The sequence below is a fragment of the Meriones unguiculatus genome, chromosome 11 (genome assembly GCF_030254825.1).
Source record: "Meriones unguiculatus strain TT.TT164.6M chromosome 11, Bangor_MerUng_6.1, whole genome shotgun sequence".
Taxonomy (NCBI): Eukaryota; Metazoa; Chordata; class Mammalia; order Rodentia; family Muridae; genus Meriones; species Meriones unguiculatus.
Genome location: NC_083359.1, coordinates 23,536,888 through 23,563,438, shown reverse-complemented (window position 1 = coordinate 23,563,438; position 26,551 = coordinate 23,536,888). Strand labels below are relative to the sequence as shown.

The 26,551-nt window shown below is 42.0% G+C and overlaps 1 protein-coding gene across 4 annotated transcripts; it reads left to right on the top strand.

The window, feature by feature from the left end:
- The first annotated feature begins 550 nt into the window (after positions 1-550).
- Positions 551-26,106, top strand: LOC110554051 (hepatitis A virus cellular receptor 2 homolog). Of its 4 annotated transcripts, XM_021646411.2 has the most exons (8): positions 551-707; positions 1,915-2,256; positions 4,140-4,223; positions 15,871-15,911; positions 17,934-18,060; positions 22,425-22,461; positions 24,414-24,622; positions 25,637-26,106. In XM_021646411.2, the coding sequence occupies exons 1-7, from the start codon at positions 650-652 to the stop codon at positions 24,571-24,573; spliced, it is 849 nt and encodes a 282-aa protein (XP_021502086.1). In that variant the 5' UTR covers positions 551-649; the 3' UTR covers positions 24,574-24,622; positions 25,637-26,106. The 4 variants fall into 4 exon arrangements, with proteins under 4 accessions (XP_021502086.1, XP_021502085.1, XP_021502088.1 ...); XM_021646410.2 differs by having other exon boundaries at positions 24,414-26,106; XM_021646413.2 differs by lacking the exon at positions 4,140-4,223 and having other exon boundaries at positions 24,414-26,106.
- Positions 26,107-26,551: the final 445 nt, after the last annotated feature.

The following is a 26,551-nucleotide window of genomic DNA, read 5'->3' as shown; positions in this document are numbered from 1 at the left end:
CTTGGAACTTGCTCTATAGACCAGACTGGCCTCACAGTCAGAGACCTGCCTTCTGCCTCCCAGGCACTGGGATTGAAGACGGTGCATCCCCTCCACCACACCTGGCTTCATTGTTTTATTCTTTAGCTCCTAGTCCATTGCCTGCTCAAAGCAAGTCCTTCAAGAACATTGGTCACAGGCCTGATTAATGGAGACTGACCTGACTACAGCAGAAGACACTGAGTGCCATGTTTATGATTTTGTTTCCTGGTAACCGGCTGAGTTTGTACATGGACTGTCTCAGGCTATTTTATCCGAGATACTATAAGACTCTCGCCTCCTTCCAGGACTAACCCTTTTCTTTCTCAGAAATACTACTTCCTGTTTGCTGATTTCATATAATATACGTGAGAGTGCCTACAGGTTGTGTCTTGTGTGACATGAGAGACATGAGAGAACACTGGAACATTCTCTGATGTGGCTAGATCAGCAGCACTAACACAGGAATCACTGGTGACCAGACACCCTGGGGAGCAGGCAGGCCTTCAGTGGGTGTGGTCAGCACTTGTGATTTTGAGTAATCAGGAGTTAGAGGAAGTACCATTTTCACTGAACAACTAAAGCTGTGCCTACACAGAGCTGGCCTTTGATTTTTCCCTGCCAAGTACTCATGTTTTCATGTCTTACCTTCAACAGTGTCCTGCTGCTGCTGCACCTACTACTTGCAAGTAAGTATGGGCTGGACCTTTTCAGTTGGAGGAAGATTATTTTACAGAGGGCAAGCCAGAGATACAAGGATGGGCATAGTGATGCTATTTGTAATAGTATACATTTGGGAGCAACCTGGGGGACCAGGTAAGTAAATTTGGTATAATTATGGTCTAAGTAGTGAGCCAATTGAACAACCGCATACAGATTGCAGGCAATCACAGTACTACTGAGAAATTCAAGGTGCCCAATGATGTGTGCAAGCACTGCCAAGGAACAGCTGTGTGTGACTATCTTTTCATGGTTGGGCTCAAGGACAGAAAGCTAGGGAATGGGAAGAGTTGGGAGAAGGGGTCATGCTTGCACATATCTTTCATGTGTTTTGACTGCTTTGTCATATACATGTTTGTGTTATAATAAAGGATTTATTTTAAACTTCAATACAAGGAGGAGATGATTCAAATACGAGGAATCTCAAATATGCAAGCTACTAGGTTTTTTTTTTTTTTTTTTTCAGGGTGGTTTAGTCACAGGAGGGAAAGAAAGAAAGAAAAAGAAATGAATTATGTGACTTTTCCTTTGCTAATGATCAGACAACTAGTGAAGAAAGATGGGTTATTTTCCTGGCCAACAATGCCCCCCCCCTTTGCGAGTGTTGACTCCATTATCTCAGGAGTCACATTAGCTCAAACTGTTCACAATTCAAGGACTGTAATTCTGAAAAGGAGTTGGGTATCAAGATCCCACAGCCCATGGGAACTAAGGGAAATGCAAGTTCTCCTGTTCTATCTCAGACTGATGGAGGTAGGCATTTTAAGGAATGAGCCTGGGTTGCCCAGGCTGGCCTCAAAAATCACTGCAGTTTTGCCTCAGGCTCCTTAGGACAGGGATTACAGGCTTAAGCCGTCATTTCTGGCCTGTTAATTTGTTTTCTGAGACATGGTTTCATCACGCAGGCTAGCCGGGAAATTGCTATATAGTTCATTCTGGCCTCCAGTTTGGGATCTTCCTGTTTCCACCTGCAAAGCCCCAGAATTAGAGGCCTGTGCAGCCGTAGGAGGTGTTTGAAATGGGTTTCCTGCTGCCACTTCAGTCTCAGAATCAGTGACATGCCCAATCCTCTTTCCAACAGAAAAGCCATAGTTTTCTCTTTTATCCTTTGACACATTACTTGCAGAAATGGACCCACCTCCCTCACCATCTTGTCCTCCTTCTCTTTCTATGTAGGGTCTTTGGAAGCTATGTATAAAGTTGAAGTCGGTAAGAATGCCTATCTGCCCTGCAACTACACTCTACCTCCTTCTGGGACACCTGTGCCTGTGTGCTGGGGCCAGGGACCCTGTCCTTTGTCACAATGTGCCAATGGAGTGCTCAGCACCAATGAAAAAAAGGTGACATATAAGAAATCCAAAAGATACCGGCTAACGGGGAAATTCTACAAAGGAGATGTGTCCTTGACCATAGAGAATGTGACTTTAGCTGACAGTGGGACCTACTGCTGCAGGATACAATATCCTGGTCTATGGAATGATGTAAAATTGAACCTGGAATTGGACATCATCAAACCAGGTGAGTAGACCTTTCCATGGACTCATTGTTCATAAGAATCACCTGTGAGTCGTGACATCATAATCAACTATCATGATATTATGACATCGTGATCTCATAATAAACATGGATTATCACCTCTGACTTCCCTAGCTACAGTCCTTGGGGTGGGACTGGAAGACCTGAATTAACAGGCCTCACCTGTGAAGGCCAGTGATGTACCTTCCACATGTTTTTAAACTCAGGGATGCAGTCTAAAAATAGAAGGGGAAGAAAGACCTAGACCAGAGGTTCAAGACCCTGACTGATCGTTAGCATCACATGGAAAGTTTCTGTTTTTAATTGATTTTTTGTTTTAATGTATATACATACACATTTTTTTTTTGAGACAGGGTTTCTCTGTGTAGCCTTGGCTGTCCTGGACTTGCTTTGTAGATCAGGCTGGCTTCGAACTCACAGAGATCTGCCTGCCTCTGCCTCCCCGAGTGCTGGGATAAAAGGCATGTGCCACTGCACCCAGCTTATACAATATATTTTGATCATATTTCACCCCTCTTCTAATTCTCACGAGATTTTCTACACCTTCCTACTCACACAACTTCATGTTCTTTCTCTCTCTCAAACACACACACACACACACACACACACACACACACAGTTAAAACAAACACATGTAATCAATAATATGAAAAAATATCAAACAAAGCAAAGTGCATGAAGTTATATGGAGTTCTGTTTATGTTAGCCAACTAATTCTGGGCCAGGGGCCTGCTCTTGAATGTGGCTGCTTTGCCTAGTGACATGCCATAGGAGAGAACTGGATTTTCCCTTTCCCAGGCAGCATCACTTGCGAATAGCTTCTTAGTTAGAAGTGGGAGCCCCTGTCCACTTCCCCTTCTCAGAGATGGGGTTTTGTCTGGTGTGAGTCTGTGCATGTCTGGTGAGCGGTATCACCGTCTCTGTGAGTTCACAGTCTTGTTTCCTAGGAGCCATCTTCTAACCCTGGCATTCAGATCTTTCCACTTCCTCTTCGGGGCTTGGGCCCCACCTACAAACCAAAGACATATCTGGAGATAGATTCCTGGATTCTCCTCTCTCTCTTTCTCTCTCTCTCTTTCACAAAAATCTATTTCAGGCAATCCAGGAATATGAACCACTGGGTTACATGGGTGTGTTAAGGAGATATATATGTGCATGTTCTTGTGTTTTAAGATTTATAATACGTAGGGTCAGGTATGTAGCTTAGCAAAATAAAAAACCCCTGGGTTTGACTTCACACATCAAAAAAATAAATTATAATACTTACTTTGTGGCCATATGGAGCAGAGTTCCAATTACTTCTTCTTAATTGTGTAATAGTGGAACATTATTGCAAATGTTTGACCTTTTCATCTGTGAAGTGGAGTTAACTCCCAAAGGCCTTCGGAAGGATTCTACAAGGTGTTGTTTAAGCAGGGTTTCAGCACGACCTCTCACACGGCTGTTAGTTTCGTTACTAACCACGCAATGGCAACCTCATCTTACCGCTCTTAGGCATCCGAAGTGTGTGTCACACTCTCAGTGACCGTGTCCACGCAGGTTTGATGCTGAGGTCAGGTGTCTCTTCGTTTATCATCTTTCACGTGTTCTCTGCTGTCCTGTCCATATTCCCTGACATAAACTCTCTGCTCAGAAAAGCCTCATTCTTGGGCAACCGAGACGGCTCGGTGGGTAAATCACTTGTTGCCAAGCCCGACTGCCGGAGTTTTGTTTTAGCAGCTCACGTGGTGGGAGGAGAGAACTGATTCCTGAAAGTCGCTCTCTCACCTCTATCTGCCCCCTTCCCTGATAACTAATTGTTAAACAAAGAAAGAAAGAAAGAAAAAAAAAAAAGCTCAATCTTTAATATTGTTTTCTGATTCAAGCCAAGATCACCCCGGCTGGGATTACCCATGGAGCCTCTGCTACAGCTTCTCCAAGAATGCTAACCACGGAGTTAAATGGCTCAGGTAAAACCTAAGCACAGAAGATGTGTTTAGTTTTGAATGTGATAAATAGCTAAGAAAGATCACTTTTTTCCCCCTCAGCAGTTGACATGTTGCTTGAGGTGAGTGAGGTGGTGGACACACGTGTTGGCATCCTGAGTTAGGATTCTCTAAAAGTTACAAGCTATCTGGGTGACCTGGGCCAAGGCCTTTTATTCTCTAGGTCACTGCTCCTTCTTTTGTCCCAGGGGAGGGGCTCCAAGGCCTCTGGATTTCCTTGCCCCAGAAAATGCCCCTACCCCTTCCCTGTGGAAGAATTATTTTGCTATACAAAGGAAGAGAAATATCTATTGCCATAATTTTATTTAGAATTTATTGGGGCTAGCGAGATGGTTCAGCTATTAAAGGCCACAGCTCACAACCAACGAAGGCTTTATCTTACTTAGAACACTTTAATTTTATTACTTTTAATAAATTAATCTCTCTTTCTCTGTCTCTCTATGTGCATGCGTGGTCATGTGCCATACACCATAAATGGTATGTAGAGGTAAGGGAAAAACTTGGAGACACCTGCTCTCTCCTTGCACTGTATAAGACTAGGGAATCAGACTCAGATCTCAGGCAAATGTCTTTATACATGGAGCCATTTAGCTAGCCCTTACTTAAAATTTAATTTAAAAAACCTAATAAGAAATTATTCTATTTTACTTTAATACATATATATTTATACGTATATGTATATAGTTTGTTTTTCGAGACAGGGTCTCTGTGTAGCCTTGGCTGTCCTAGACTCACTTTGTAGACCAGAATGGCCTTGAACTCACAGAGATACACCTGTCTCTATCTCCTGAGTGTTGGGATTACAGGTGTGTGTCACGGTACCTGGCTTATTTTAGTTAAATATTAAGTAAACTTAATCTAAAGGGAGGGCTCACAGCATTGTCTACATTAGTTTCTGATTTGCTCTGGGCTGAAGGTATTGCTTATGTTTTTGGCTATTGGGCTGGTTAGGCCCCTTCGCAGGATGCAGACCATCAGCTTCCTCAGATTTCAGCAGCATCAGGAGGAGCCACATTCCTCAAAGGGCTCAAGGTTGCAAGCTGTCCCAGGAGACAAACAGGACAGGAGAAGCTGGCCTCGGGTCACACTGACCAGGGAGGTTAATCTCAGCTTCTTTCTGGGTGGAGTTCTGCTCTTGAACTTTAGGAAGCTCTTCTTATTTTTCTGTAACTGGAGGGAAAAATAGTTTTAAGTCCCATGTAATCACGTCATACATCTCACAAGCTAGAACTTAAGGGATTTCAATGAAATGAATTCAGAATGACTCAGAAAATGAGTCCAGAATGCTTAGTCCGGTGTGTGGTCACAGTGTGTTCTCAGTGTGTGTTAGCTCCTGTCACTAATACTGTCTGTCAGTAAGGCCGGGAGGCAGAGAGAAAAAGGTTCAGTGCTGCAGCGAGGTTAGACTGGGTCCTAAGTCCAGATCTTCCTCCTGTTTCTCAACCCAGTAACGTTGCTCCAACTCTCTGAAGTTCAGGTTCCTCATCACGGCAGTGGGGGCTGCCAGTGCATTGCCTCAGAAAGCTGTTGCAAAGATCAAACAGGAGAACCCTTGTAAAGCGTGCAGCGAGGCACAGGTCCACGGATGTCACTCAGGTCTTCATCAGCATTGCTATTACCCACAGTTTTCAACTTTCCCTTCCTTGGCCAGCTGCTCTGTAGTGAATGGTAGGCTCCACTGTGTCGTTAGCAAGGAAAGGAAATGCGGCGGAAAGCACACTGCGGGGACTAGTGGAGTCTTTCTGAGCTGTCACTGTGTGCCATTGTGTTATTCTGAAGAAGCTACAGACCTGGCCTGGAAGGGACTTAAGGGATCCCTGAGTCCCACTTTCCATCATCATTGACCTGCATCTGTGTATGCTTACAGGTGCAAAGAAACAGAGGCATAGGAACTCCCTTCCACACAGGGCAGAGCATCCCCTTTGTATCTATCTATGCTATCTATGTGACGAGCAGAAGGCTCCTTCCCTCTAGATATTGATTGTTATTTCTACATAGGACAGCAAAGACAGGGTCTTCTCACGCATCAGGCAATGTTGGCACATCACCTAGATAGAGTCTCCAAGGCTTTCAAGAGCCAGACAGGAAATAGTTAAATGACTTAACAAACAACAACAAAATGGGTACTGTTCCAAAACAGGAAAAGAAATGGAAAATTGAAATTCATGGATATTTAAAGGCTTTGTCTACTATGTTATACTAAATTAGTCATGGATAAATAATTTACATAGCTGTGTACACATTTTGTTTATTGTGAATGTGTGTGTATTCAATGTTTGAATATAAGGATGGTGGAGCCTTTAAAAGAGAGAATGGAATTTCCTAAACTCACATTGAACAGAGAACAAATTTGTTCTGCTCTTATTGAAGGAGGCAAAACTGGATCATAGAGAAGTCTTTAGCTCTGGAGAGGGCCTGCTCAGAATCCCGGCTTTCTAATCCATAGTCTGTGTCATGGGCAGAATTCTTCTCTAAACACCTGTGTCTGGGTTGATGTGTTAGAGCAGGAGGCATAGCTCCTTGCCATCAAGGCTGACAACCTGAGTGTGGACACCATAGCATGCCCATGGGCACACACACACAGAAAAAGAAAAAAAAATAAAAATAACATTATAAACATTATCTCTTGTTCATAGTTATAGCAAAATGAAATGGGGGGGGAGGAGTAAAGGCTGGAGGTTTTAGTGTAATTGTCAGAATCTTTGTCCAGCACACATGCAAAGCCCTGAGTTTAATCCCCAACACCACTTAAATCAAGTACACAATACTGGAGGACTGTAATCCTAGCACTAAGGAGATAGAGGGGATCAAGAGTTCAAGGTCATCCTGGCTATAGGGAAGGTTTGAGGGCAACCTGGGTTACACGAGACATTGTTTCAAAAAGGAAGAGAAAGAGAAACAGAGATAGAGACAGAGAGAGACACACACAGAGAAAGATGAAGGAAAACAACTCAGTCTTTTCACTTAGACCGAGAGTCATAATGATGGCAGAAGCAGAAGTGAGATTTCCATTTCAAACATTGCATGTGGTGAAAGATTCCTGTTTACTTTGAAGTTCCACTCCTGTGGTTTTCATGCTTAAAGTTGCTTTCAGGTAATGAGAACAAAGCTGGAGCATGTTTGTTTTTTCCATAAATAATTTTAAGTTGAGACTTTCTTCTTTATAATATTTAAGCCACAGTCTATTAAACTTAGATTTACTGGATGCCTTTTTCGATCTTGAAGAATTTAAATAGTGAAGGCCCAGAAGTGAGACTGTGGCTTTCACAATCTCTGACTAAGGAAGCAGAATGAATGAGTTTCTTCAGCTCTTTTGGAAGCTGACAACTGTTTGTTTTCATAATGCAATGTCTGCAGGCCTCCCTCCTCGTCCTGTCTTGCTTGTGGTCCTGTCCCCTCTACCTGGTGTGAATTAGTACAGTCATTGGCTAGATAAACAGATGGAGTAAATGAGCTCAAAGGAGAGATGGTGGTTGGCATATGAGCGATGTGACCCTCTTCAAGTTGGTGACATTGCTGGGTGAAGTTGTTGAGAGCCTTGATATTAAGAATGTGGGTTTAATGCCATGTGAGCCTGTGTGGGACACCATTCTTACTCAAAGCGGGGTGTAACCCTCATTCTCAGTTTCTTCCCTTGGCCAAAATGACTAACCATCTCTACTCTTTAGAACAATAGCTTTGTCTTTTTTTTAAATTTAATTTTAGGTTTTGATTGGTGTATATTCATTGTATGTAGAACAGGTTTTCTTTTTTTTTTAAATTTTTACTAAGCATTGTTTTTTTAATTTATTTTATATATTTTTATTATTAGTTACATTTTATTAACTCTTTATCCTGTACCCGCATTCCCTCCCAAACCCTTCCTCCCTCATCTCCTCCCTGTCCCTTTCCAAGTCCACTGATTGGGAAGGACCTCCTCCCCTTTCATCTGACCCTGTTTTATCAGGTATCTTCAGGACTGGCTGCAAAGTCCTCCTCTGTGGCCTAGCAGGACTGCTCTTCCCTTGAGGGGGGGTGGTCAAAGAGCCTGCCATTGAGTTCCTGTCAGAAGTAGTCCCTAGAACAGGTTTTCTAATAACATTTTTATTCAAGGATGTCAACTATTCTGACATCTCTCCTTCATTCCCTCTCATTTCTTCCCACCCCCATTAGTGCTCTTCTTTCCTGATACAGTCTCACTTCTGTTTTCATTCCATATGTAGAAATGATTTTATATATCATTTCTAGCTTGATGTTCTGACTAAAAGCACTTTGGGGAAGAAAGAGTTTATTTCAGCTTAAAGTTCCCAAGGGATAGAGTTCATAATGCTTAGAAAGTAGTAGGAAGAAGAAATGGAGAAATATCACTTATCTATACACAGGAAGCAGAAACAGGAAGGAGAGAGAGACAGACAGAGAGACAGAGACAGAGATATCCATCCATCCATCCATCCATCCATCCATCCATCCATCCATCCATCCATCTATTTTTGAGGAACTTCTTTACTGATTTCCATTACTTTACATGATCATCAGCAGTATAAGGGGTTACCTTTTCTCCTTATCCTTGCTAGCATTTGTTTATTTGTTGTGTATGTATGTATGTATGTATGTATGTATTTGTTTGTTTGTTTGAGACAGGATTTTACTGTGTAGCCTTGGCTGTTCTGAAACTTGTTCTATAGACCAGGTCAGCCTCAAACTCAGAGATCTGTCTGACCCTGCCTCCTGAGTGCCGGAATTAAAGTGTGGGCCTCCACACATGGCCTTATTTATTTTCTTAATGACAGCCATGCTGACTAGAGTAACAGAGAATATCAATATGAGGTCAGCACCCTGCCACCAAGTGATGCGTTTGGTTCCTGGATCCCACCCACATGTTGGAAAGAGAGATCTGAAGCATACAAATAGTCCTCTGATATCCACACACATACCATGGTATGAGCTCAAGTGACACACACACACAATACATAAATAATTTAAATAATAAAATACATGAACAAGTCCCTATGCCATTTTAATTTTTATTTCTCCAACTGAAAGGATGTTGACGAATTTTTCCTTTTTATTGGCCCTGTACTGTCTTTCCAGGTAGTGAACAGACATTAGCCCATTCTTGGTTATGTTGTTTGTTCTTTTGGTATCTAATTTTTGAGGGTTTTTTTTTTATGTGTTCTATGTATAAACACTCTGTGAAATACATAGGTAGCAAAGATTTTTCTCTAATTCTTTAGGCTGTCCCTTCATTATAGAAGCTTGTTAATTTCAACAATCTTATCTGTCAGTTTTTGTTTTGTTACCGTGATTGGGACTCTTTGAGGAAATTTGGCCTATGCTGGTATCTGGAACTATTCTGTAAGTTTTGAAGATTTACAGTAAGACTCGTGGGAGTTGTCTGTTACCGGGAAAGGCCCTTGAGTGAGGCACAGAGACCAGGATCTATGCAAACAGCGAGAGGTTTATCGAAACCAACATGTTGGGGTCTCCTACACCGTAAGGAGAGGTGACCTCGAGGAAAAAAATCTTTGGGTTTTTGTAGGCAACTTTGGAAATAGCAACAGGACAGTTTTTCATTGGTGGCTATTTTGGCTCTAGCTCCGTGCTTGGGCCAGGGTACCAGGACTAAGCTGCCCGCGTTGCAGTTTCTCCAAGGATTGCCCACACCCGCCTGTGTCCTTGGGGGCTTTTCCAGCAACGGTCGGTGTGAATGTTCCAAGGACTGCCTGTATCTCTTTGTCCTTGGAGTTTTTCCAGCAACTGTCTGTCTGTGAGGTTTGAGTCCCGGGAGAAGGAGGGCAGAGGGAGGAGGGTGTATTCTGCACTTTGGCAATTAGTGAAAAGTTCCCAGTGTTCCCAATTTTCTTGGTTGTTCTCAAGCTAGATCTCATTACTTCACGGAGACTCACTTCTTATCTGAAGTCCTTTGACCCATTTTTTAATTGATTTTTGTACTGAGTAAGAAACAAAGGTCTAATTTTGTCTTTTCGCACATAGAAATTCTATTTGCCCAGTCCCTTCCAATGAGGAGGCTGTTGTCTCCCCGCCTCTGTGCATGTATTAGAGATGTTTGTCTAAAAAGCAGATGCCTGCAGTCCTGCAGCTTTGTCTTTCGGTGCGTATCTGCTTTGTATGAGTTTGATGCTGCTTGTCACCGCATCTCTGTTTACGACTTTAGATCAGGATTGCTCTTCTATCAGAGGTCATTATGAGTTTGGGGATTTTTCCCATTTCTGAGAAGAATGCTCCTTGGGATTGCAGTGGAGATTGTGTGGAATGTGTTTACTGGTTTTGGTATGATAGACATTTTCACATTCTGCTGATCTCTGAGAAGGTTTTCTGAGTTCTGGTGTTTTAAAAATTTTCTTCTAAAATGTTTGAGTATAGAGCTCCTTTACTTCTTTGGTGAGTTTTATTCCTAAGAATTTATTTTATTTTATTTTATTCCTAAGAATTTAAGCTCGGGATGAGTCACCAAGGGATGGGGGAGTGGAGAGTGGATAGGATATGGGGATAAGTCATACTGGGGTGGGGCGGGGGGAGGGCAGGACTGGCAGTGCCGCTACAATGGAAAACAGCCCATGCAGCAGCGAGAAGAATGAGGGTCAGACACCAGGAATGCAGAGCTAGAGTTCCTGAGGAGCTGTGGACAAGCCTGTTGAAGGGTCAGGTAGGAAGTCCTGTGGCCAGTATTTTGTGCCTGATGGAAGTAGGAGAAGATGAAATTGACCAAATAAGTAGTATGAGGGACCCAAATGAGCATCAGGGAGGCCTTGGATGCGAGCTAACGGCACTCCGGGTGCGAGCGTGGACTTGAGGCGGCGCCTTTTTATTTTTTTAAAAAGTTGTTTATATTTATTTTGTGTGTGTGAATGTTTTGCAGGCATATCTGTAAGTATACTGCTTGCATGACTGGTGCCCACAGAGGCTAGAAGAGGGCTCCAGATCCTTTAGGACTAGAGTTATAGAAGATTGTGAGCATGTGGGTACTGGGAACCAAATCTAGGTCCTCTACAAGAGCCACAAGTGCCCTTGACCACTGGGCCACCTCTGTAGCCTCTATATTAGTTTTTTTTTTTTTTTTAAACAGGGTTTTACTATGTAGCTCTGGCTGTCCTAGAACTCATAGTTTAAATCAAGGCAGCTTCAAACTCACAGAGATTTGCCTACCTCTGCCTTCCAAATTCTGGGGTTAAAGGTGTGTGCAACCACACCCAACAGTATTTTATTTTGCAGCTATGGGACTGACGTGTTTTCTTGATTTCTCATCGTGTTTTTTTTTATTGGCATATAAAAAAAGCTATGAGTTTTATGTACTGATTGTATAGCTAAGCATCAACTCTTAATAGTTTTCTGCTCCAGTCTTTTTTTTTTAAAGTTATGGTTTTATTGCTGTGAAGAGACATCATGACTACAGCAACTCTTATGAAGAGTTCATTGGGGCTGGCTTACAGTTTCAGAGGTTTAGTCTATCCTCCTCTTGTTAGTACTTGGGGCTCTATTGCTGGATGCTTGGAGAAGGAGGAGAGGTCTTGATGGGGCCCTCAGGGAGCCCTGAGCTGAGAGTCTAAATACACTTTTCTAGATCTTCTCTTAGTTAGGGTTTCTATTGCTCTGTAGAGACACCACCATCATGGCAGCTCTGATGAAGAAAACATTTAATTGGGGTTGGCTTCCAGTTCCCAAGGTTTAGTCCATTATCATCATGGCAGAAAGGATGGCAGTATGAAGGCAGACATGGTGCTGGAGAAGGAGCTGAGTGAAAGTTCTTTATCTTGAGTGGAAGGCAGCAGCAGAAGACTGTGCCACACGGGCATAGCTTGAGCATAAAAACCTCAAAGCCCACCCCCCACAGTGACACACTTCCTCAAACAAGGCCACACCTACTCCAACAAGGCCACACCTAACAGTGCCATTCCCTATGGGCCAAGCATTCAAACACCTGAGTCTATGGGGCCATATCTATTTAACCCGCCACAGACCTCAACAAAAATGATGGCAATAACTAAAAGGAGTTGTGATTTCTCTACTGAGTGTTCTTTGCCTGCAGATCTTATGCAATACCATGACATGACTGGAATTTAAGAATTCTTTTTTCCATTATTATTAATGCTATTATTATTAATTATAGTGTATTCGCTTTGTATCCCAGTTGTAGCCCCCTCCCTAATCTCCCACCCTGTCTCACAGTCCGCCCCTCTTCTTCCCCTATCTCTCTCCCCCAGTCCACTGAGAGGGGAAGTCCTCCTCCCCTACTGTCTGACCCTAGCCTAATCTGATACCATCAGGACTGCCTGGATCCTCTTCCTCTGTGGGTTGTCTAGGTTGCCTCAGGGAGAAGTGATCAAGGAGCAGGCAACCGAGTTCATCTCAGACTATCTCTTTCCCTCTTACTAGGGAACCCACATGGATAGTGTCTGCTCCAGTCTTTAGTGTTTCCTATGTACATGATTGTGTCATCTGCAAATAGAAATGCTGCTGACTCCTTTTTCTATTTATATTCCTTTTATGCCTTTCTCTTTTCTTATTTTGCTAGCTAACACTTCAAAACTTATATTGAATAAGAATAGAGAAAGAAGACACCCCTGCCAAGTTCCTGATTTTAGTGGAAAGTTTTTTTGTTTGTTTGTTTTATTTTACTCTTTTTCCATTTATTACAACATTGGTTGTAGGATTGTTGTATATAAACTTTATATTTGAGGTATGTTCCTTAAAAAAATTTTTTTTTGAAACAGTCACATAGAGCCCAGGCTGTTATCAAACTTGCTGTAGTTAGTGATGACCTTGAACTCCTGATCCACCTGTCTCCCAAGCTCTGGGATCACAGGGTCATTATGCTTAATTTATGCAGTGCTAGTGATCAAACATGGAGTTTCTGTGTATGCTAGGCAAGTTCTCTATCAATTGACCGGCCCATTCCTCAGCCCCTATCCTGAAGTATTTTTCTTCTATTCCTAGCTCAACTTTTTATCATAAAGACATATTAAACTTTCTCATAGGTCCTTCCTGAGCCTACTGAAATGACCGTCTCATTTTTTGTCCTTGACTCTTTTTATGCCATGCCATGTCGTTGCACAGCTCCAGGGACTTGACCTCACTGAGAAAATGAAGAAAAGACAAACACACAGACACAAAGAAAAGCTGGGACTGAGTGGACTGGGGTCTTGGATGCGGAAGCCTCAGCACCTGGGAAGCTCAGCATATTAATTACATAGAGTTGAGCAGGAAGGTGGGGTTATTGCATGTAGCTGCACAAGGAGGCAGGTTCAGCTCATCTCAGTAGGAACAGGCTCTGGAGGGGAGGCAGTCCTCAGGCTGTGGACATCAGGCTGGGGGAAAGCTACTGTGGACATTTTCTGAACACAGGGTCGATATTTATACTTGGATCCTGAGGAAGGCTTTGCCATCCCCAAGGCTCACCCAGGGAAGGCTTGGCCATGGGGCTCTTATGGGGCTGAGGCATTGGAGCCCTTGACATGCCCAGATCCATGTTAACAGTACACATATACTCAGGGCTTACTCCATTCCCTACAATGTAAACTCAGTCTTAGCCAAAAGCCCAGAGAAGCCATTTCATCTATTTATGGGATTTATTACAACTACTGATTTGCCTATGTTGAACCATCTCTGCCTCTGTTGATGAAGCCATTTTGATCATGATACAAATCTTTTTGTGAGTGATTTGATTTGCAAGTTGTTTGTTTGTTGTTATTGTTATTTTTGACACAGGGTTTTACTGTGTTGCCCTGGATGGTTGTTCTGGAAGGTTTGCAGATATTTTGTTGATAATTACTTTTGCACTAATTTTTATCAGAAAGAATGACCTTTTCTTTTTGTTGTTATATCCTTAGCTAGTTTCGGTATCAGGGTAATCAATATTGGCCCTATATAATGAGTTTGACAGCATTTCCTCCATTTGTATTTCATGAAGTCATGTGAGGGACATGGAGTTAATTTTTTAAGGTCTGGTGGAATTTAGCAGTGAACACATCTGGTCTCTATTTAGTTGGAAGAGTTTAACAAATTATTGCTTCAATTTTATTGTTTGTTATAAATCACTGGAAATGTTTAGATTTCTTTGTTTAATTTTGTTAGGTCAAATGTATTTGGAAACCAATCCGTGCTTTTAGATTTTCAGTTTAGTGGAATATATGTTTTTTAAGTATGTCATAATGATTTTCTAAATACCATTTTTAGTTGTTGGAATGTCTCCATTTTCATCTCTAACTTTTTTCTTTCTTTTGGATAATTTGGCTAAGAGTCTGCTGATTTGTTTATGTTTCTATTGATTATTATTATTATTTTTTTTACTGGTCCTCCTGTTTCTATTTCATTACTTTCTTTCTTAGTATCTACTGTTTCCATATGCTATTTTTTTGGGTTTAATTGTTCTTGTTACTAAGACCTTGAGGCACATCATTACATTATTATCTAAGGGTTTCTCTGTTTTTTAAAATATAGACCTTTACATAGTTATAACCTTTCCTCTTATAACTGCATTCTTTATACTTTGCAGGTTGTGATATACTGTAATTTTCACTTTCATTCAATTCAAGGAATTTGTTAAGTTCCCTCCCAATTTCTTTGATAACCAATTTATCACTCAGTCTTGATGGATTCATTACTCAGTCATTTATTTTCCACGAAGTTTGAGATTTTGGGATAGTTCTTTTTAATACTGAACTAGATAGTTCATTAAAAGTGTTTGGTAAAATGCTTGACTCCTGGTAAACTGTAGCTATTGTTTTCATTTGGAAACAATTAAATACTTGGCAATAAGTAAATGTAAAACTTTTTCAAGAGTTTTATGTCTTCATAACATAGAACCCTTGCATAGATGTAGCCCATGGCAGCCTAGTCTCAAAATGGGCTCCCTAGTAAGGGGAACAGGGCTGTCTCTGACATGAACTCAGTGGCTGGCTCTTTGATGACTGGACATTTTCAATGTTACTGACTTGCTGTAGAACTCATTAGGACCTCTGGACAAAACCAAGAACATACCTATTATAAGTCTCCCAATGGATGAAAAAGGGAAATAAAAGGAGGACATGACTGCTAGGTACGGTGCACAGCAAGAGGCAGAGACATCTGGGAGAGTCCAGAGTGAACATGACCTTGAGCTAAGACATGTGAGGAGATGGGGGAGAAGAGAAGGGTGAGCTGGGAGACCAACAGACCAAGAGGCCAGGAGGTAAAAGGGTGAAAAAGGACCAGGGTAGCCCGAATGGCTGACTTATCCTGGGAAGAACCACTGGAAGGACAGCCCAGCCCCATGGCTGGAGAGTTCAGGGTAGGAGCTGGATATGCCAGGTAGGAACTCAGGGATTCTGGGAGAACCTGGAGGTCAGATCTCTTTTGATATGTTAATAGGCACCTCAGCCATTTGTCCCTGGTTTGAGACCTAACAGGTAGTAGGGTTCATTATCTATATGAAAGGACTTCACCCTGAGATTTGTTTGTATACATTCAGTGTCTTTAGTTGGTCTTCTAATTATTGTGAAGCATGTGGAGAAGAATTAGTAGTAAACAGGGTTACCGGTGTGTTTAGTGTTTTTCTTTGATTTGGAGTTAGGAAAAAAAAAAACATTCTTAACTATTGTCTACTTCCTCTTTTTTGTTTGTGTGTGTGTTGCAGAGACACAGACTCTGGGGACCCTCGTTGATAAAAATCAAACAGTAAGTACCTTTCGTGTGTATGCTAACATTGTGCTTGGCTGTAGACTTCTTTCTCCATGCCATCCCTTCTGTGGGAAAGCTTTTACCCTCCTTGGCTTCACATTCTGTGGCTTTCATGTGTGGACAATGACAGGCCTGACCACACAGGCCTGTCACTGATAAAAGCACGATATGGGTGTGAAGCTCCTGGCACTTGATGAGTGTGGAAAAGCCCCAAGAAATGAACGTTCATCTCTCTTTGCAAATGTCACCACTGTGCATCACCGTGGAAGGCTCCTTGACTTCCTTTTCAGATTTTCCACTTCGGTTTGGCTGTGCTTTTGAGACAAGCTGTCATTGTAGCCCAGGCTGGTCTTAAACTCAGTGTGTAGCTAAGGATGATCTTGAACTCCCAATCTTCCTGCCTCCACCTCCACAGTGCTGGGGTGGCCAGTTTACATTTTGTATTTGTTTTTTCTACAGTCATTTTTTTTTTCTGTAACAAGACACCCTTTAGAAATGCCCACAGCCAAGAATTTATATACTGACCTAGAGAGAGAGAGAGAGAGAGAGAAACACTAAAAAGCTTACCAGCATTAGCAACTTGAAAATTCTTTGATGACTGGATTTTGAGGTGTCTCAATGGGTAAAAGCACTTGCCACAGAGCCTGACTATCTGACTGTGACTCTTGGAACTCATGATAGAAGGAAGGAGCTGACTCCTGACAGTAGTCCTTGGATCACCATTCCTGTGACACGTACCACTATCTGGATGCACACATTTGCACATGCATACAAACACCAATAGTCAAGAGACAACAATAGTAAAAACCATCATGTAGGGCCACGTCTTGAAGCCTGCATTCAATTAACGTGATCTCTTGTTTGTCTGCTCATGATCTGGGCCTGGCATCGTGTGCTTATCTTTCCTCTCTTTGAGACATGATCATGTCTAAGAACTTCTGTCCGCCACAAGTGCTTAGCCTATGGTGCTTCGTACGCCAGATTCCTGCTTCTGCAGAAGGAATGTGTGTTGGTTAAACCGAGGACATAACCTCCAAGATGTATTGTTTAGTGTTGTTGATTGATTTTCAATGTAGTTTTTATTTATTCTTAGATTATTTTGTACATGCATACAGTGAATTTCGACAATATTCACTTCATCCCCCTCCCAACTCCTCCTAGATCCCTCTCATGTCTCCTCCCAAGTATGTGTCTTCTTTTTGTCGTTGTTGTTCATAACGTATGGATTCTAATTAGGCTTCCCATAGAGGCATGGGTGCTTTAGGTTTTTGTAGTTCAAGCTGGCCTCAAATTTGCTGCTTTCCTGACTTAGCGTCCTGAGTTTCCCGGGTTATGGATGTTCATCACTGTGACAGGTTGGCCTTATTTATTTTAAAAGTATCTCTACTATCATTGTCTTTGAAGGTGAAATGTGGACTTAAATTTTAAAATACAAGGATGTGTGTGACTCTATGGCATCAGAAACAAGAGAAACAGCAGTAGCGCTTACCATTGACTGAGCTCTCATTAAGGAACAGGCTCTTTGATAATTTTCTCAATACCTGCACAGGGTCACTAAGCTCTTGGAGATGTGAGATTTGAACCCAGGACTGCGTAGTTGCAAAGTCCTAGCTCTTGCCAATACCACTTTCTCTGTGTGAATGGAGGTTTATTTGAAAGACATCATATGTAGGCCATTCTGAAACTCCCTCCATCTGAACACGATTTTGAAGCAGTTGGGTTCTACTATAAAGCATCCTTTGGGATGGGGACAGGTAGGGTAAACAGTGACTTTTACACCTACAGCACTGAAGGGAATGCTTTTACTTCCCTGTTAACTACAAAAATTAAGCTAATGCATTTCATTTCTTTGGTGGCTGAGGCTTGTCTGGAAGGAGACAGATCAAGGGTGGGTTCATCATTCCTGCCATCCCAAGAAGCCATAAAAAATAGTGGTATGACCCTTGAATCATGAGACTGGCTGAGCATATGACCAATTTCTGGATATCACAAACTTGAATTCTGCTTTCTTTCCTCCAGAAGATTTCCACCTTAGCTGATGAAATGGAAGACTCCGGAGAAACCATCAGAACTGCTGTCTACATTGGAGTGGGAGTCTCTGCTGGGTTGGCCCTGGCACTTATCTTTGCTGTTTTAGTCCTTAAATGTGAGTTGCTAGATGTTGCTTATTTTTTCTTTCTGATAAAGAACTGTTACTATAGGAACCAGTGCATACATAGATAGAAATACAATCTTTTTTAAAATTTAATTTTATTTATATATTTATTTATTACAATTTATTCACTTTGTACCCTTGTTGCAACCCCCTCCCTAGTCTCCTCCCAGTCCCACCCACCCTCCTTTTTCTCCCTTTAGCCCCTTCCCTAGTCCCCTGATAGGGGAGGACCTCCTCCCCTTCTATCTGACCCTAGCTTATCAAGTCTCATCAAGGCTGGCTGCATCATCTTCCTTTGTGGCCTGATAAGCCTGCTCCCTACTCAGGGGAAGGTGATCAAAGAGCTGGCCACTGAGTTCATGTCAGAGACAGCCCCCGTACCCCTTACTAGGGAACCCACTTGGAAACTGAGCAGCCAATGAGCTTCCTTTGAACAGGGGTTCTATGTCTTCTCCATGCATGGTCCTTAGTTGGAGTATCGGTCTCTGCTGGCTCCCCTGAGCCCAGGTGTTTTGATTGTGTTGTTCTCCTTGTGGAGTTTCTGTTCCCTCCAGGTCTTTGTTTGTTTGTTTTCTTTTTGTTTTTTTTAATTTTTATTTTTTAATATTAATTACAGTTTATTCATTTTGCATCCCAGCTGTAGCCCCTTCCCCTCATTCCCTCCCAACCCCACCCTCCCTCCCTCATTTCCTCCCTGCCGCTCTCTAAGTCCACTGATAGGGGAGGTCCTCCTCCCCTTCCATCTGACCCTAGTTTATCAGGCCTCATCAGGACTGGCTGCAATGTCCTCCTCTGTGGCTTAGCAAGGCTGCTCCTCCCTCGTGGGGGAGTGGGAGGTCAAAGAGCCCACCACTGAGTTCATGTCAGAGACAGTCCTGTTGTCTTACTAGGGAAACCCACTTGAATACTAAGCTGCCATGGGCTACATCTGAGCAGGGGTTCTAGGTTATATCCATGCATGACCCTTGGTTGGAGAATCATTCTCAGAAAAGACCCCTGTGCCCAGCTATATTTGGTCCTTGTGGCGCTCCTGTCCTCTCCAGGTCTTACTAACTCCCCCTTCTTCCATATGATTCCCTGCACTCTGCCCAAGGTTTGGTTATGAGTGTCAGCATCTGGCCCTCCCCTTTCCAACACTCCCCTCCTCTTCTTTCCCCTCTCGTCCCCTCTTTTCTCCTCTCCTGTCCTTCCATCTCCTCTCCTTTCCATTCCCTCCCTTCTTCTTTCCTCTGATCCCCTCCCCTTGTTTCTTCTCCCCTGTCTTCTCTTCTCACCTCCCTTTTCTGTATTTAACTAATTGAAAAAGCTACACTATTTAAGTTACAAGTAAGTGTATGCTTATTGGGAAACCCAACAATACTACCTCTCTGTGTGGGTTTCTATGTTGCTTTCTCATGCATGTCTCTGTAACACTGAACCATGACTGTATACCGAAGCTAGGTTTTCTCTAGTATACATATTGTCTTCATTCAAACAAACAACTTGGCATGTAGTACAGTTATTATTTCATAGCATGCAGGAAGCCCTAGAGGCTGGTAAAACTAGGAGTGGTGGCATACTTCTGAAATCCCAGAACTCTCTAGGACAGCAGTTCTCAACCTGTAGTCAGATCATATCAGATATTTGCATTATGACTCATAAAAGTAGCAAAATTACAGTTACGAAGTAGTAACAAAATAATTTTATGGTTGTGGTCGCTATAACATGAGGAACTGTTTCAAAGTTTCGCAGCATTAAAAAGGTTGAGAACCACTGAGCTAGAGGTAGACCAGAGGATCAGAAGTACAAAGTCATCCTTAACCACACAGTGAGTTTTAGAACCTGTCTCAGAAAAATAGTTTTTTTTTTTTTTCACTTTGGTTACTGCACTTGGACACCATTATGACACTCAAGATCCCACTGTTCCCATCAGCCCAAAGCCTTTCATAATTGTCATATACTTCTTTTCTCTAAGAGCAGAGGAGAAGGCATTAACCAGAGTATAATGCACTATAGCAGACTTTCTCCTTAACACAGAACAGGGACTATCTCTGGAGGGAGATCAGCCTTCTCAGATTTTCCCAGGACTGAAGGAAGTTCCTAAAATATGGAGCTTCCAATGGTAAAGCTAGGACCATCTGGGAACAACCAGGATGACTTGTGTCCCCCTGACTGTGAACTGAAGTTGTCAAGGGCTTTAAGGAGGTCAGGCCCTATACCTATGACATACAATATCAAATATAGTAGATACAATTGATACTTGGCTGGGCAACTAGCATGTTGCCAGTTTGAGCAACACACCCAAATACATCAGTTAGTTAATGGGTATAGGCAATGAAATCAGCCTTACTTCTCCTGATTGTTTTCTCCACTTTTTGGTAAATGGATTTTTTTTCCAAAAAAGAAACAATACCAGACATATTCACATGGGTTTGCCCAGAGACTCAATTTAAACACTTGAGACTGGTCATGTGAATATAAAATCTAGACGCCATGAAATGATGGTAGAGGAAATTATAACATACATATAACAGCCACAGCAAAAGGCAGGATGCTGCAGCAAGCAGTGCCAGCAGCAAGCCTCAAGTCTCTGCCTCCTCCTCTACCTCCAGTCTTCTGACCACTTTAATTGTCAGGAGTTACTTTTAGCCAGTAAAACATCTCAGAACAATAGGTTAATTTGCACAAGGAACCTGAGGAAGAGGTGTGACCCTCACAAGCTATCCCACCTGCTGTCACAAACAAAAGGAGATGGACTTGTAAGTTCTCCTCTGCTATTAGTAAAGGCCTCCTAAAAGCCATCTCTCTGCAGAGATTTAAATATCAAAGCAGGCCGCTGGAGTCACGGCCCCCCAACAGCTAATCTCACTTCTATCCTTGAAGTGCCATAGATATAATGTTTGTCAAGCCAAAATTTTTTTTCCTTTTTCTAATAAACCCAGATAGCTTTGTCTTTATTGTGGTTAATCTTTGTGTGATAATGTCCCAAGTAAACTCCATACTTTGTTCTAAAATGGCTTTGGAAATATCATTCATTGTATTCGAATGGTCAGTACTTCTCATTATGTAGATATTTATTCGTCTGCCTGGTGTTTAGAAGCTGAAATTCCTTCAGATTTGGGCTTTTTCTTTTCTTTGTAAACCTTCTAGTTTGTAACATATATTCTATGGACTTATTTATTCTCCTTAATCTTTTTAATTGTTAAAATGTTGATGTAGCTCATCTCCCTGTCCAGTCGATACTCTATTTTGGAGGTTCATAAATTCATATGTCAGAAACAAGGCTCCTGCTTCTGTGCTCCTCTCCCAGGACCCAACTTTCCAGCCCTGGACTTCTACGTCATTTCACTGCCATCTCTCTGGTTGCTTATGCCAGTAATGCAGAAGTCATCCCGGACATCAATGTCTTTATATGTAATCAACTTCAGATTCAGTCTGTGTACAGAATACATCTCAAATTGCTTCATTATTCTGCACCTTGTTTGGTCAACCATTTTCTTTATTTCTCCTTCTAATCAGTTCTCTACACAGTAGTCGGGTAGGTTCATACTGTGAACATACTGATCAGTATCAGTAACATACTGATACTATAATATCAATGATATTATAGAGGTTTTCCTGTCTTATATTCTACAGATTATTTTTGCTGTTGTTTAGTTAGTTTGTTTTGTTGAGACCAGGTCTCATGTACTGATTGCTCACCTTGAACTCTTGATCCTCCTGCCTCCACATCCCAAGGGCTGTGATTACAGGATTATAACTGATTATATAGTTATATAGTTTTACCTCTCAGATTTTATTGGGGGCCACTTTCTTGTTGTAGTCATGATTTTGGTTTTGACACCAAGCAGAACCTTTCCTGAGGGTTCTATGTTCCTCTAATTTTTTCCCTAGCTCTTGATATAAGTGATTAATTTTTTTCTTCCAGAACAGACCTCAATCATCATGTCCTAATGCCCTCTTCTAGCCTTCTCTAGTTTTATGCTAGTATATAGTGTTGATTTTCTTTGATAACGCATTGCAATCTGAATTTTTTGTCATTTCTTCCCTCTCTCCACTCTTCCCTCCTTCCCTCCTTCTTTTCTCACTAAGATGCATGCTTGGTGGAGTCAGAGCTCACAACTCCAACTGTGTGTCCTTTGTGCCTACCAAACTGCTACACACACAGAAAAAGCCTCATATTTGTTAAATAAGAGTTATACATTATCATTATTTCTTAACATAATCCTAAGATATTACTGGTAGTTTGATTTAATTTGTTCTAAGGCAAGATCAAATTTCACTAGCAACTCTCACCTCCAACCAGTCCACTTTATTTCTTATCACAGTTATCTTAGAAAATTTATCTAATTGATTTTCCTACCCCCATTATACAGGGTATTCTTATAAGAAAAAGAAGACACAGAATTTGAGGTAAGAATAATAGAAGAGGGAAAGGGGTATTGGAAAAAAGGGAAAAGGGAACAATGTGGTTTTATTTTTTTTTCTCTGAGAAAGTCTTAGTTGGAGCTTTGATACCTCAGGTTAGGTTTTCTCTGTTTATGAAGGGAAAATTCAATAGTTGCCCCCCTCGAACATTTAGCTTCCTCATTTCTAAAGCTGAGATGCATAATTTGCCTCCTTATTATTATCAAATACTTATTTCTAGTTTCCAATGAACTGAACCTTTCACTGAGTGTTTACTATTTCTATGGTGCTAGCAAAATGAGAGAGAGGAGGGAGAAAGGGAGGGAGGGAGGGAGAGAGAGAAAGAGAGAGAGAGAGAGAGAGAGAGAGAGACCCTCAAAGGCAGCTATGGTCAGGGCTTTTATTGCCCAGCCCAGGCATTTCCTATTCTGGCAGCATATTAGCATGACCCGGGGACTAATCTTGCTAATACAGGACATATCTAGAGCAACTAAATCTTGCTGATACCTAGAGCAAATAAATCAGGATCTGGAGCCTGAGGTGGTATTGTTCTCATCACACAAATACACACACACACACACACACACACACACACACAGAGAGAGAGAGAGAGAGAGAGAGAGAGAGAGAGAGAGAGAGTTTACAGTTTCAGTAAGAGTCGATACCTGAAAAACTGCAATGTATTTCAAGGGAAAATATTATCTGCTGAATTCTATAGTAATCACATCTTAGATAAGATGTCAACAACATTCAGAATGTTCCAAGGACAAAATAATATAAAGTGAAAAGTCATGTAAATCCAAATATATGGTTTAATTTATCAGGGTCATTATTCTTCAATAGAAGTGAAATGGAAAACATGATATCCATAGGTAATTCTGACAGGCATCAACTCAGTATCTGTGAAATGATGTGTTCAGTATTAAGCTCTACCTGCCGCTATAAACCGACAGCAAACTATGACCTAGAATGCTATGCTGACTATTGTAACTCTAGCACAGTGTCCGATAAATTTCAATAATCAGCTCTAATAAATGAATGATCTAATGCTCCCCGCAGCAGCCCTGCTGCAGCGCTCTTGCTATTTCTTTTTCTAGATGTGAGAACACTTGAGGCTCGAGGCTTACTAACACATGACATCTATGGATACATGTATTTTGTTCACTGCTGTAATCTACAGATGCACAAGACAGCGTGTAACTGTCTTGAACTAAATATTGCATGTGTATATGAATGGCATGAAAACAGACGGAAGACTATTTGGGAAGAGGAGAAGGGGCACAAGAGATGAAGATTAGGTGTGTGACTACAGGTAGATCACAGAATATACAGCTAGAAAAGGTTATCACGAAGCCCATATTTTGTATACTCTATGTGCCAAATAGTACGAAAAACCATGCAAAACCTCAAACCAAACGAACAACCAAGCAAACAACCATGAACAAAAAAATGAGTTCACCCAAGCCATGATGATGGGAGGAAAGAAAGAATTCCTACTCAAGTCCGATTAAGTCTATAACACATTCACACTTCTCCTTTTGAAACTGTTGGAGCACACAGAGGGTTAAAACAACAGTGCAAGGGACACTGGAGCCCTTCACCTTCACCTCCTGCTTGGCACCTGGAATACCCGTGTTGTCTAATTCTCAGTAAGTGTAGGGCTTTCTCTTAACTACTTGTCAGTATGATTCAGGCATCTTGACACCTCCCAAACACTTCAGCCTGTGACTTCTAAGAATAGCGACCTACCGTTTCCTAAGAAAATTAAGAAAAATTAAAAAAAAAAATTCCTAAGAAAATTTACATGTCTTTGATTTTTGCCCAAATTACCGTCTGGGTTTCTGACAGCGAGTATCCAGTCATTCGGCTGCTGTCATCAGTGACGCCTACCCTCTGAACTCTATTCTCTGTTGTCTTGGGCAAATTCTTCTATCAACTTCTGCATTTTATTTTTACAGCCTCATCACACTGGCCAACTTCCCTCCAGTGGGGCTGACGAATGCAGGAGCAGGCAGGGTTTGGCCAGAGGAAAATATCTACACCATTGAGGAGAACGTCTATGAAATGGAGAGCTCAAACGAGTACTACTGCTATGTCAACAGCAGGCAGCCATCCTGACCACCTCCGCGCTGTCACTTATAAAGGCTCTCCTTCACCTTTGACTTTGGTATTTTCCTCTTTGAAAACTATGAGATATGTCACCTGACATGTTTTGAAGGTTTTGTCCACAGCCCCCAAGGAGAGCGTTCCTGTTTTCTGCGGGTGGTGAGAGCCCACAGGGAGATTCAGCTGTAACCTATACTACATTGAAATGTACCAGTACCTCTGAGTTTCAGGGATAGGATCTCTATCCAACCCCAGGAGCTGAATTCATGGATGTTGAAGCTCATGTGTGCTTTCATACACTAGGAAGGCTTAGCATGATGTCTCTGGAGCTCTGAGACATTCAGGTTTGAGGTGTGCCCACAGGATTCCTGAACAGATAGGGGGAATAATAGGCTAAGATAGGTAGGTGCAGGCATTGATGCAGAAAATCTAAAGAGGCTCTGGCTTTTCCAGAGATTTCTGACCTTGAAAGATTAAGAAAGAACCAGGTGGGACGTACCTATAATCACATAACTTGGGAGCTTGAGGCAGGAGTGTGTTGAGCATGAGATTTTCTCTCAAACACACAAAAAAAGAAAAAAAACCAAAAAACCAACGAAACATACACACACCAGGAGGCTGGAGAGATGGCTCAGACACTGAAACGCTTGATCCTGAGGAACTTGAATTTGATCCCCAGAACCCCCCTGAGAAAGCTAGGCATGGTAGTGCATGCTCAAGAGATGGGGCGGGGTGAAGGCAAAGTAGATCCCTTGGGCTGGGTTTTCTGTCAGCTTAGCAAAGTTTGAGTTCCAAGTCAGTGAGAGCCTGTGTCTCAAAATAAGGTGGACTGTGTTTCTAAGGAATGATAATGATGGTTGCCCTGTGGTCTCTGAGCACACATGCCTAAGTACCTGAGCACAGAAATGCACACACACACACACACACACACACACACGCATGCGTGCAATCACACTTGAAAGAAATCAAGGAAGAAAGGAAGGACCAGAACAGGACTAACAGTGAAGGTCCTCTCTGGGCCTGCTGCCTCTCCACGATGTTTATCTTTACGTGACTCTCCTCTGTCTCTCTTAAGACTGCTTCTGCCTGGGAGCATGGTGGTGCTGACCTGTAGTTAATTCCAGCACTCAGAAGGTTGAAGCAGGAGAGTTTACAAGCATCGTGCGCTTCCTTGCTGGACTCTCCCTCACATAAGAAAAAGGCTGCTCACGGGCCTGCTGACTAAAAAGAAACCCTTTTCAAAAGATGAATCTTGCCTGTTGTGTGCTCAAAAGGAACTGCCTCAGACAACTTCCCCATTCAAGGAAGGAAACTGGAGTTGTGCTTTTCACAGAAGAAGAACCAGTGACTGGGATATGCGAAGGAAGAGGCCTTGCAGCAATCTACATAGTCAGCAAAAGAGCCTTTGGTAGAAGGTCAACAAACCTAATTTCCAAGCTGGTGGAGACCAATTTCATCTGGCTGACGGCTGCCTGCCCAAAACCTTGGTCTGTGTTAGTTTCCATATATAACAGAACCTAATTAAATAGTGTGTAAAAAGTTAAACGAGCAGAATGGTGGCTGTGTTGACAAGCTTTTTGCATTGGGAAGCTACTGTGTACATCAGAAGACATTCATCAGCAGGGACACAGGTACCTGCCTGTTTGTCCAAGTTTTTCTTGTATGAATTTTGTTGTTTAGGCTGCCCCTAGCTAGTTGTGGCTTCCTTAGGTGGATATGGACAGGAGACCATCTGACAATTAGAGGTAACAGCTCTCATGCAGGTGGGAAAACTAATCGCAAATGCTGTAAAGTTATAGAAGTATCCTGGGAAAGGACTTTGAGCACATTTAAAGCAGATTAATGATTTCCTCTGTTGAGGCTCTTACCTGACAAAGTCTTTAAGCAAGGGCATATATATAAAGATGACCACTTGGCTGGTATTTGCAGGGGACTTTTTACATCAATAGGAGGATGGTTCATTACGTGTCTATATCGACACTTTATATTA

Coding starts and splice junctions, on each gene's coding strand:
- LOC110554051 (XM_021646411.2), top strand. CDS start 650: ATGTTTTCATGTCTTACCTTCAACAGTGTCCTGCTGCTGCTGCACCTA. Junction 708..1,914: donor GCTGCACCTACTACTTGCAA/GTAAGTATGGGC, acceptor CTTTCTATGTAG/GGTCTTTGGAAGCTATGTAT. Junction 4,224..15,870: donor CACGGAGTTAAATGGCTCAG/GTAAAACCTAAG, acceptor TGTGTGTTGCAG/AGACACAGACTCTGGGGACC.